We start from the raw sequence: 13,643 nt of genomic DNA, 5'->3' as shown, positions 1-13,643 counted from the left end.
ATTGTATTATGTATCCACCATGGCAAGGGTACCTTTTTAAAAAGGGTAACAATCTTCTTATCTAATTTGTTTTATAAATTTGTATCTTCTAAGTTAGTTTCTTAGGAGCATGTACATATTCTTTTTTTTTAAGGTTTTTTTTTCACCTATTTACTTTAAGCTTGATAATATAAAAAATATCAGTAGGATTATATGGAACTCAAGCAGTACGAAATGCATGCTAAACAAAGTCTCTTCTAGGGTGGGAAACAAATCTGGATTCCAATAACCAAGTCCATGCCCCCATTCAATGCCAGTGAACCTACAAATAGGCATATGAATCACTACAATATATTCATTATTTATTTGGGTTCACTGAATTTCTAACTAGAATATCATCAAGGAGACATGACCTTTCACTCTATCTCAACCAAGGATTTAGTTAGCTTCATAGTATATTTTTTAAAAATAACATTTTAAATTATAAAGAGGGGACCCATTTCTATGTTAATACTTCATTGCGATAAAGCCTTTATTTAAGTATCAACAATCTGGGTTTTACTGGTCAATCTCCAATTTAATATTTTATTCATCAGGGTTTTTGTAGAGCAGATATTCTACAAGTAGTAACCTTGATCTTTAAAACAAACCAAAAAGCCCTCCCACTCAGTAACTATCTAAAGTATTTTCCATACTTGCATCTGCAGGACGCAGATGGTCCGAGTCACAAGTAAAGAATGTCTGGTGGTCCTGGGCAGAGAGGTTCATGTCATAGTAAGTCAGAGGCTCTCGTCCAGTCACCCAAGTGTACCTGTAAAGGAGAAGTAAGATGGTCAGGCACTTTTGAGGGAGGAAAGCAAGACCTACAAAATATTAAGCTGCATAGGTGTTGAACCATAACACACTGAGTACTATTACCAATAATAAAAAAATAATCATCCTAGTCTCCCTTTAGGAAGTATATCAGCAGAAAAAAAGTAAAAAAAATTCTGCTATATTTTTGTCTTAAAATTTTAGTAGCACTAGCTAATGAAAACCTTTCCTAATTAGTATTATAAATAGAGATTTCCCCAGAGCTATGAAAATTCTTATCTGCCTAATTACTCTGCAAAATAAAATTCTAACATTACTTCTGTGGCATCTTTATAACCATGTTCCAGGTAAGCTTCAAAATATTTTGACTACATAGTATATAGTGAAAAGAATAACGTAATAGAAAATCTCTAAAAACCACACATTTTTGTATGTTATCCTAATTCCAATGCTAAAATATTTATAAAACGGAAAAATCAAAACATTTCAGGATAGCATCAAAAAATGGAAGCACTATACAGACTGTTAAATGACCCCTAAATGAACCTGCAAAAACATTTACTGCTGTCTTTGCTCTCTGAACTAGACCCATTTGTTTCCCAAGCTGTCAAAATGCTTACCGATTATATTCAGCACCCCTAAATAAATTTAGTGGATTTCGCCATACTTTGCATTCTGCAACAAAAAGAAATGTGAAAATGTTACACATAAGTTCACAGACACTACAAGCTAATTAATTCAGCAAAACACCCTTCCTGGCCCTTTGATAAGATAATTTTATTCTCTATCCTCTACATGGTAAGCAATGTGGAAAAACTCTGGGTAGTTAATCAGGAAATGTAGCTCAGGCACCAGGACTTTGGAAAGTTTCGTCTAATCTCTCCAGGCCCAAGTTTCCTCATTTGTTAAATCAAGGCACATGCCAAGAGCAGCTAGTTCATAACCTCTATAGTCACTTCAAGAGGTCCAAACAGATTGTATAAATTTATTTCTAAATTATAGGTAGAAGGTATCGGTAGAGGTAAAACTACTTTCTGTCACTCTAAAATATATCTTACAATGACTACCTATATAACAAGCTAAATTTAACCTCCAGAGCACAATATGTAAAGAACCTTAGACCCTTAATTAGGGCCTGTGCTAATATTGATTTTGTGATAATTCACCAGCGATTCACATTGCTGTAAAGGAGTGGTAAGAAAATTAATACTAAAGTTACCATTATGGTAGAGAGAAATGCTATGAAAATAAATTGTTTTCAAGTACTTTAACATTGTTTACTTATGCAGACACAGGTAATTAATCATCATACTAATATCATGTTAGCATGTAATAATAGATTATACATCTTGTTATACAAGGACCACAGACAGAACCACAGGACTTTAATTTAGAAAAGTCAACCATTAGCTTTTAAGACTGTGTTATAGTAAATGTGTGACTAATAAGCTACAGTTCTTTTAAAACAGTCTATGATTAAGAGTTTCTAATGATTCAGAATGCTACATTTCTTTGAATGAATAATTCTTTATTAGAAAATAAAATCAGTTAACAGTATTTAAGAATCTATGTGTGCTGTCAGCCAAAAAACACACCCAAAGACATAGATACACAAAAGTGAGCAATTATTACAGAAACTGAAAGAACATTAAAGGCCATGGATGATTCATTAAGATTCTACCCTCAATCCTGTTACATTCAACATCCATCTGTCCACCCATCCATCCATCCATCCATCCATCCAGTATGCATTAACTGAGCACCCAGTGGGTGAAACAAACAAGTAAAACCATCAATTACAATATAGGGTGAAAATGGAGGAAAACATAAAGCACTAGGGGAACACTGTGTAATCTCAATAAATTTTTGTTAAAATAGTGAATGAAAGGTGTACACATAACAGGAAATCATGTTTTTATTTAAAGAAAATAAATTTATCTTTAAGTTAGGGCAGGATCCCACCTGAAATTTACTTAATGTTTGGAAACAATGGTCCTCAATTTTTTGTCACTTAGCTTAACCTGCCAATTAGGAAATGATGTTTGCTCAGTTAGTTCAGCAGTTTTGAATTTTGCTCTTGAGAAACTGAGATTCGATGGCTGTCATTTCATATGACACTAATTAGAAAATTATGCTTCCCTTAAGTAAAGACTTTTTTTCCAGACATAAAGCTCCTTAGTGGGGTCACTAAAGTACTCCAGATCATGGCTTGAAACAACTGGTGAGCCAAACAACCATGATCTCAGTCCTCACGGCTTTTATAGCACTTAGCTCTTAGGTCCTCACCACTCCCAACCCCTCCTAAGAGGATGTCTTTCAAGATTCCAAGTGCTCTTCTTAAAGCTTCATGAATATTGCTAGGTTTGTATTTAACACGTAATAAACGTGCACACAAATTTGTGTGCAATCATGGTCATTTCAGCATTATTTACAATAAAATAGGATATTTGGGGAGAAGACTCTCCCCCAGCAAATTTCATCTGAAATATCAGTAAAAAGGTTACGGCAAATACTTTGTCTCCAACAAATATATTGCCTGGAAGGATAAGTGCCATTCAAATATCAATTGACAAATTATAAAGAAAATTGTCTTCAATTAAAATTTTAACTCTATTATACATTAGATACAAATGAAATTATTTCTAAATAAAAATAACTCCAAATAGAAATGGTGTGTATACCTAAAGTATTACTGAGCAGTATCTAAAAATGCCATCTTTACTTAGGAACTGCCATGATATAGCCAGCAGGGGGTGCTGCAAACATTTTGAAATATTGTTTTTATGACTTCTACTAGAGAACTGAACTTTAAAAAAAAAAACATTGTTAATATCAGTGTCATACATCTGGTCTGTATTCAGTTTCTTCAGCTATTCCTGAAACTTAGAAATGAGTACCTAAGTAAAAGTAACAGATGTAAAATGTTCCGAATGAGAAAAAACATGTGATGAAGAAATATATAAGAAATGTCTTCATGAGCTATATCCTTCAAGTTGAGGGTGCAGAGCAGGTACAATTTTCTTTTAAGAAATAAGCAATCTAGAGGTCGAATAAGAACACATGTAAAAAATTTCACTTCAAATTAGGTCATAGCTACATTAATTTCCTCTTTGCTGCTTTGTTTCATAATTTTATCTTTACTACGAAAACCCTCTTGGTCTGGAATCACTCTAGGGAACATACCCCATAAATATCAGACTACCTGATGGTTTCATGATATGGACAAAGGTTGTAAATGCCAGAAGTATCATAATATGAAGATTTAAGTCAATAAATTAAACTCAGGTCTCCAGAGGGTAAAAGTTTTTCTACATGAGGTCCAGTTTCTTATCTTACTTGTATCTTTGAGAAATAAATTTCTTATTTAAGTCTGAATTAAAATTTTACCTCCAAAAGGTATTTTCCATTATCCATCAATATCAACAATTTTAGTGCTCTTTAGGAGCACTAAAGGTTGACTGGGACTCATCAAGGGCTTGCTAACATCATTAATAGTTCAGTTAAAAATATGCCCTGGATACAATTAACATGTTCTCTCTGATTCCATCTGTAGTAGCCCACAGAGGAGTCTCTACCCATAACTGCTGATAGGAATGTTCAGACCTCACCATGCACATAAGAATGCAATTCAAGAGAAAGAGAAGCAGTAAACATTGGAATAGCGCTTGTTTAGTTCCCAAAGGAACTAAATGGAGAACAGATTCCATTCACCTGTAGGATGACAATAAATTTCTGTGTGGGAGATAAAGAACATAAAAAATAATACTTACCACCGTCAAGGACTTATAAAATCATGCTCCAATCTTTTTTTCAGTCTTCCCTCTCACCATTCCCTACCAAAACTTTCCATCCCAGTGATACTTATTTCTTGCCTTTTCATGCTCAGTTATTCCTCCAGAATGCCCACCTCATAGGACTGAGTGGTTTAAACATGTATAGAATGGCTATTATGCATTAGTCCTTGCACGAGGTCCTGGGTTACAAAAAAAAGATACAGTTTATGACCTAGAGGAGCTTATACTGGGTTGGCCAAAAAGTTCATTCAGGTTTTTCCATAACATCTTACGAAAAACCTGAACGAACTTTTTGGCCAACCCAACACATTGGTAGAAAAAGGAAAAGGCCACTGAACCGCTGTATGGCATCCAGATGAAGAAGCTCCTTAGAAGGAATAAATGTACTGAGAGAACCGAAGACTCTCCCTTTGGCACAGTCCTCAAGGAAAAAGAGAACTTAATTCTCAGAAAAACCAAAAGGCTCTAAAGTCCCAGGGCTTTTAATCCCATGGAAGAAAATATTTTTCTACATCCAACCTATTTAACTCTGAAAACCTTTTTTCCCTAAAATTAAAAACATATACATAGAGAGAATCCCCACTCCTAGGACTTTCAAATATATAAGTAACTAATTTATAGCCTAGGAAGATGTATTATACCAAAAAGTTACCACCTCTTCCCAGGATCTGAAACGTAATAACGACGGTAATACTATTACGAATAGCAGCAACAGCAACTTGTGTCATAGCTATGAGCTTGACTTTCATTGAGCCTTTCTATAAAAAGGCTTAAGCTCTAGTCATCTAAATTCCTAACATAAGTTAGTGAGGGTCACAGAGTAGGCCCTTTTTATAGAAGTAAAGAGTAACGCATAGAAAAGCTACATAATTTCCCCACGGTAAAAGTAAAAGAGATTAAAGTCTGGTATCCAGACTGCCTAACAAGTATCCACAATATACAACAGCGCTGTTACCTGCAACATGATATTTTAAAAATCATGTGACTTCATCAATTAAATCTTCTACTAGAAGAACAGTTTTGAAAACTCCCCTGGGGAAATGTTAGGCACTTTGAAACAATACTTTTAAACATTTTAGTTCCAAAGTACAACAGAGAAGGGCCCTAACTAATGTTTTCTCCGATATATTATGACAATCAAGATTAACCCCAAGCCAGTTTCTGACATGTGATTCTGCATATATTTATTAGCTTTGCTATCTCAGAAATGACTACCCAATTCTCTACGTCATACAGGTTGATCTTAAGCAATCATTAAGAGTAACAAAATGTCCATTTTCTTTTTTTAAGTCTTTATTGAATTTGTTACAGTATTACTTCTGTTTTATGTTTTGGTTTTTTGGCCTTGAGGCATGTGGGTTCTCAGCTCTCCGACCAGGGATTGAACCTGCACCCACTGTATTAGAAGGCTAAGTCTTAACTGCTGGACAGCCAGGGAAGTCCCCCATTTTCTTAAATAACTAAGCTTTAACTCTTTTCATAACCTTTTGAAATAATTAGTTTGAAAAGATTACTAGAAGTAAAGGCACAAAGTAATATGTAGGTAGCTTTCAATTCAACAAATATATTACTCTCTCAAATTCCCTTCTGGAATGAGAAAAGGTGTAAATAATTATGAGTTTTAAGACCATTTTTATTGATCTACTTTATTCAAGATAGTGTACAAATTTCTTCAAGAATATTGCTAAATGGCTAAATCTCTGTCTCTCATACATTTCTCATTGGTCATTTCTGACCTAAGTCAATCAACTCTACCAAATAACGTGAAAACTGTGAAATAAGTTTATTAAATAAATGTTCACCAGGGGACAAAAGTGTTTTTGAGGCATTTTCACCATTCATCTGGAGAGCTAATCTATGCTAGAACACAAATTTTAGTGGCAAAAAATTTTAAAAGACGTAATAAGCATTGGCTAAGAGAATCATTTTCAACTCATAAATAGATTTTGGCAAGTATAAACTGAGTTTCCCCTGATTGAGACTATTAGAGAGCAACTCTAAAGGTCCTGGACATGCAGCAATGAAATTTGCTGACAGATATATTTGAAATGCAAGCTCTGAAAGGCCTGGTCTTAGGATATATCTTTACAAGCTACCTGAGTTTCTTCAATCTCCACTGCTTTTCTTTAAATTATTACCTGTATTTAATTAGTGCTTGAACTGCCTCTAGTAATGTAATGAACCTTAACTTAGAATCCCAGGAGAAATTCTTATTAAAAGTTTTACATAAAAATGTATAGGAGCTCACGACATATGCTGAGGAGGCGAAGTAAGAATGTCAGAGGACGCCGGCCCACCGAGGCCCTGATACTGGGGTTGGGAGACTGGGGTTCGGGCTGGACGCAGCACCCCTGCCTTCCAACACCACCGACAGGCGGGGAGGAGAGGCGAGGGGCCCCGGGCAGAACAAGAAGGGCGGCCCAGTTCGCCATGAATGTCCATCCGTTGTCTGACAGCTTGGGCCCGGCCCCGGCGAGCCAGACATCACCACATCCATCGATCGACATCAAAGATAGAGAGATGTTTGCTATCTACGGTGGAACTGAAGATAAGAAAGACGATCAAAGGAAGAAGAGGACTTCAGGAAAAGCCAGTAAAGAGCGCTGAGAGGAGAAGACTGAGGCACAGAGGTGGAATCTTTCACCTGCAGTCACACAGCTGCCGTGTGGCTGACAGGGTCTTGGCACTCTGGCCAGTGTCAGGCCTGAGCCTCTGAGGTGGGAGAGCCAAGTTCAGGATATTGGTCTACCAGAGGCCTCCCAGCCCCACATAATATCAAATGGCGAAAGCTCTCCCAGAGATCTCCATCTCAACACCAACACCCAGCTTCACTCAACGACCAGCAAGCTATAGTGCTGGACATGCTATGCCAAACAACGAGCAAGACAGGAACACAACCCGACCCATTAGCTGAGAGCTGCCTAAAATCATAAGTACACAGACACCCCAAAACACACCACCAGACGTGGTCCTGCCCACCAGAAAGACAAGATCCAGCCTCATCCTCCAGAACACAGGCACCAGTCCCCTCCACCAGGAAGCCTACACAACCCACTGAACCAACTTTAGCCACTGGGGACAGACACCAAAAACAACAGGAACTACGAACCTGCAGCCTGCGAAAAGGAGACCCCCAAACACAGTAAATTAAGCAAAATGAGAAGACAGAGAAATACACAGCAGATGAAGGAGCAAGATAAAAACCCACCAGACCTAACAAATGAAGAGGAAATAGGCAGTCTGCCTGAAAAAGAATTCAGAGTAATGATAATAAAGATGATCCAAAATCTTGGAAATAGAATAGACAAAATGCAAGAAACGTTTAATAAGGACCTAGAAGAACTAAAGAGCAAATAAACAATGATGAACAACAAAATAAATGAAATTAAAAATTCTCTAGAAGGAATCAATAGCAGAATAACTGAGGCAAAAGAACGGATACATGACCTGGAGGATAAAATAGTGGAAATAACTACCACAGACAAAAATAAAGAAAAAAGAATGAAAAGAATTGAGAAGAGTCTCAGAGACCTCTCGGACAACAATAAATGCACCAACATTTGAATTATATGGGTCCCAGAAGAAGAAGACAAAAAGAAAGGGAATGAGAAAATATTTGAAGAGATTATAGTTGAAAACTTCCCTAACATGGGAAAGGAAACAGTTAATCAAGTCCAGGAAGTGCAGAGTCCCATACAGGATAAATCCAAGGAGAAACATGCCAAGACACATATTAATCAAACTATCAAAAATTAAATACAAAGAAAACATATTAAAAGCAGCAAGGGAAAAGGAACAAATAACATACAAGGGAATCGCCATAAGGTAGACGGCTGATCTTTCAGCAGAAACTCTGCAAGCCAGAAGGGAGTGGCAGGACATATTTAAAGAGATGAAAGGGAAAAACCTACAACCAAGATTACTCTACCCAGCGAGGATCTCATTCATATTCGACGGAAAAATTAAAACCTTTACAGACAAGCAGAAGCTAAGAAAATTCAGCACCAACAAACCAGCTTTACAACAAATGCTAAAGGAACTTCTCTAGACAGGAAACACAAGAGAAGGAAAAGACCTGCAATAACAAACGCAAAACAATTAAGAAAATGGTAATAGGAAAATACATATCAATAAGTACCTTACTGTAAATGGATTAAATGCTCCAACCAAAAGACAGAGACTAGCTGAATGGATACAAAAACAAGACACTTATATATGCTGTCTACAAGAGGCCCACTTCAGACCTAGGGACACATACAGACTGAAAGTGAGGGGATGGAAAAAGATATTCCATACAAATGGAAATCAAATGAAAGCTGGAGTAGCAATTCTCGTATCAGACAAAATAGACTTTAAAATAAAGACTGTTACAAGAGACAAAAAAGTACAGTACATGATGATTAAGAGATCAATCCAAGAAGAAGATATAACAATTGTAAATATTTATGCAGCCAACATAAAAGCACCTCAATATATAAGGCAAATGCTAACAGCCATAAAAGGGGAAATCAACAGTAACACAATCATAGTAGGAGACTTTAACCCCCCACTTTCACCAATGAACAGATCACCCAAAATGAAAATAAATAAGGAAACACAAGCTTTAAATGATACATTAAACAAGATAGACTTAATGATATTTATAGGACATTCCATCCAAAAACAACAGAATACACTTCCTTCTCAAGTGCTCATGGAACATTCACCAGGATAGACCATATCTTGGGTCACAAATCAAGCCTTGGTAAATTTAAGAAAATTAAAATCGTATCAAGTATCTTTTCTGACCACAACGCTATGAGACTAGATATCAGTTAAAGGAAAACAATCTGTAAAAAATCCAAACACATAGAGGCTAAACAATACACTACTAAATAACCAAGAGATCAGTGAAGAAATCAAAGAGGGAATCAAAAAACACCTAGAGACAAATGACAATGAAAACAAGACAACACAAAACTTATGGGATACAGCAAAAGCAGTTCTAAGAGGGAAGTTTATATCAATACAATCCTATCTCAAGAAACAAGAAACATCTCACATAAACAACCTAAACTTACACTTAAAGCAATTGGAGAAAGAAGAACAAAAAAACCCCAAAGTTAGCAGAAGGAGAGAAATCATAAAGATCAGATCAGAAGTAAATGAAAAAAAAATGAAGGAAACAATACCAAAGATCAATAAAACTAAAAGCTGGTTCTTTGACAAGATAAGCAAAATTGATAAACCATTAGCCAGACTCATCAAAAAAAAAGGGAGAAGACACAAATCAATAGAATTAGAAATGAAAAAGGAGAAGTAACAACTGACACTGCAGAAATACAAAGGATCAGGAGAGATTACTACAAGTAACTGTATGCCAATAAAATGGACAACCTGGAAGAAATGGACAAATTCTTAGAAAAGCACAACCTTCCGAGACTGAACCAGGAAGAAATAGAAAATATAAACAGACCAACCACAGGCACTGATATTGAAACTGTGATTAAAAATCTTCCAACAAATAAAAGCCCAGGACCAGATGGCTTCACAGGAAATTCTGTCATCATTTAGAGACGAGCTAACGACTATCCTTCTGAAACTCTTCCAAAATACAGTAGAGGGAGGAGCACTCCCAAACTCATTCTACGAGGCCACCATCACCCTGATACCAAAACCAGACAAAGATATCACAAAAAAAGAAAACTACAGGCCAATATCACTGATGAACATAGATGCAAATATCCTCAATAAAATACTAGGAAACAGAATCCAACAGCACATTAAAAGGATCACACACCATGATCAAGTGGGATTTATGTCAGGAATGCAGGGATTCTTCAATATATGCAAATCAATTAATGTAATATACCATATTAACAAATTGAAGGAGAAAAACCATATGATCGTCTCAATAGATGCAGAAAAAGCTTTTGACAAAATTCAACACCCATTTATGATAAAAACTCTCCAGAAAGTGGGCATAGAGGGAACATACCTAAACACAATAAAGGCCATATATAACAAGCCCACAGACAATATTGTTCTCAACGGTGAAAGATTGAAACGATTTCCACTAAGATCAGGAATAAGACAAGGATGTCCACTCTCACCACTCTTATTCAACATAGTTTTGGAAGTTTTAGCCACAGTACTCAGAAAGAAAAAGAAATAAAAGGAATCCAACTCAGAAAAGAAGAATCAAAACTGTCACTGTTTGCAGATGACATGACACTATACATAGAGAATCCTAAAGATGCCACCAGAAAACTACTAGAGCTAATCATTAAATCTGGTAAGGTTGCAGGATACAAAATTAATGCACTTCTGAACTCTCTTGCATTCCTATACACTAATGATGAAAAATATGAAAGAGAAATTAAGGAAACACTCCCATTTACCATTGCAACAAAAAGAGTAAAATACCTAGGAATAAACCTACTAAAGGAGACAAAAGACCTGTACGCAGAAAACTATGAGACCCTGATGGAAAAAATTAAAGATGATACAAACAGATGGAGAGATATACCATGTTCTTGGATTGGAAGAATCAACATTGTGAATATGACTCTACTACCCAAAGCAATCTACAGATTCAGCAAAACCCCTATCAAACTACCAATGGCATTTTTCACAGAATTAGCACAAAGAATTTCACAATTTGTATGGAAACACAAAAGACCCTGAATAGCCAAAGCAATCTTGAGAAAGAAAAAAGGAGCTGGAGGAATCAGGCTCTCTGACTTTAGACTATACTACAAAGCTACCTTAATCAAGACAGTATGGTACTGCCACAGAAACAGAAATATAGATCAATGGAATAGGATGGAAAGCCCAGAGATAAACCCACACACATATGGTCACCTTATTTTTGATAAAGGAGGCAAGAATATACAATGGAGAAAAGATGGCCCTTCAATTAAGTGGTGCTGGGAAAACTGGACAGCTACATGTAAATGAATGAAATTAGAACACTCCCTAACACCATACACAAAAATAAACTCAAAATAGATTAAAGACCTAAATGTAAGGCCAGACACTATAAAACTCTTAGAGGAAAACATAGGCAGAACACTCTATGATGTAAATCATAGCAAGATCCTTTTTGACCCACCTCCTAGAGAAATGGAAATAAAAATAAACAAATGGGACCTAATGAAACTTCAAAGCTTTTGCACAGTAAAGGAGGCCATAAATAAGACAAAAAGACAAACCCCATAATGGGAGAAAATATTTGCAAATGAAGCAACTGACAAAGGTTTAATCTCCAAAATATACAAGCAGCTCAAGCAGCTCAATATCAAAAAAACAAACTACTCAATCCAACAATGGGTAGAAAACCTAAATAGACATTTCTCCAAAGAAGATACACAGAGTGCCAACAAATACATGAAAGGATGGTCAACATCACTAATCATTAGAGAAATACAAATCAAAATTACACTGCAGTATCAGCTCACACCACTCAGAATGCCCATCATCAAAAAACCTACAAACAACAAATGCTGGAGAGGGTGTGGAGAAAAGGGAACCCTCTTGCACTGTTGGTGGGAATGTAAATTGATACAGTCACTATGGAGAACAGTATGGAGGTTCCTTAAAATACTAAAAATAGAACTACCATATGACCCAGCAATCCCACTACTGGGCATGTACCCTGAAAAAACCATAATTCAAAAAGAGTCATGTACCACAATGTTCACTGCAGCTCTATTTACAATAGCCAGGACATGGAAGCAACCTAAGTGTGCATCGACAGATGAATGGATAAAGAAGATGTGGCACATATATACAATGGAATATTACTCAGCCATAAAAAGAAACTAAATTGAGTTATTTGCAGTGACGTGGATGGACCTAGAGTCTGTCATAGAGAGTGAAGTAAGTCAGAAAGAGAAAAACAAATACCGTATGCTAACACATATACATGGAATCTAAAAAAAAAACAAAAAAAAAGGTTCTGAGGAACCTAGTGGCAGGACAGGAATAAAGACGCAAACGTAGAGAATGGACTTGAGGACACGGGAAGTGGGAAGGGTAAGCTGGGACAAAGTGAGTAGCACTTTGTGTGAGTGAGTAGTGAGTAGCATGGACATATATACACTACGAAATGTAAAACAGATAGCTAGTGGGAAGTAGCTACATAGCACAGGGAGATCAGCTTGGTGCTCTGTAACCACCTAGAGGGGTGGGATAGGGAGGGTGGGAGGGAGACGCAAGACGGAGGAGATATGGGGATATATGTATACATATAGCTGATTCACTTTGTTATACAGCAGCAACTAACACAACATTGTAAAGCAATTATATTCCTATAAAGATGTTAAAAATGTATATGATATATATTTATCTTATATAGAGATTAAAATGAGATGATTTACAACAGGAAACCAAGTGACTATAACCAGAGTTTGTCTAAAGATCCAGTTCTATGCAAGATGCTATTAAAGTGTCTCAGAGAATTTAACCTTGACTTTGACAAGCATACTTCTAATGTGATGGAACACTCTGCACTTTTGTAAATATCTTGAAGAAGGTGAACACTGCAAACCTTTGTCTTTATGACATCTTATTTGAGAACAGGGCAAATTATCAAACAGATTTTCCCATGAACCCAAATTCAGAATGTTACTGGACCCTGAGAATCCCTTCCCTTAAGACAGGGAGAAGTTGGACACATTTTAAATCCTTGTGCATCATCAGTTCATAAGTTAAGCTGAATTAAGAAATGGCAGCAGGAAACATGATGACATGGAAAATATATCAGCAGGGTTTATCAGAAACTGTATATCTGTGAGAAAAATAGCAGTTTAGCTCCCAAATAAATCGAGATAAGTGAAATGTTCATAAATGTTAACCTAAACCAGACAATCTGAAATTTGGCTAGATTAAGAAGCTGTGGGACTTCCCTGGTGTTCCAGTGGCTGAGAATCCGTCTTGCAATGCAGGGGATGCTGGTTCCATCCCTGGTCGGGGAACTAAGATTCCCACATGCTGCGGGACAACTAAGCCTGCGCACCACAACTAGAGAGCCCGTGAACCACAACTACAGAGCCCGCGTGCCACAGCTACAGAGGC

The 13,643-nt window shown here is 36.5% G+C and overlaps 1 protein-coding gene across 2 annotated transcripts in view; it reads right to left on the bottom strand.

The window, feature by feature from the left end:
• The window catches only part of ST7 (suppression of tumorigenicity 7), a 254,785-nt gene that overhangs the window by 93,142 nt on the left and 148,000 nt on the right, over window positions 1-13,643 (bottom strand). For both annotated transcript variants that reach the window (XM_082845894.1, XM_082845893.1), the window contains exons 4-5: window positions 1,413-1,467; window positions 675-790 (exon numbers count right to left, since the gene is read on the bottom strand). In XM_082845894.1, coding sequence (XP_082702020.1) covers window positions 675-790; window positions 1,413-1,467 — 171 coding nt within the window. The remainder of the gene's footprint in view (window positions 1-674; window positions 791-1,412; window positions 1,468-13,643) is intronic.

This window comes from Leucopleurus acutus (genome assembly GCF_964270905.1).
Source record: "Leucopleurus acutus genome assembly, chromosome: 9".
Classification (NCBI taxonomy): domain Eukaryota; kingdom Metazoa; phylum Chordata; class Mammalia; order Artiodactyla; family Delphinidae; genus Leucopleurus; species Leucopleurus acutus.
The sequence above is the reverse complement of the archived record's forward strand: the minus strand, read 5'-3'. Positions and strand labels throughout refer to the sequence as shown.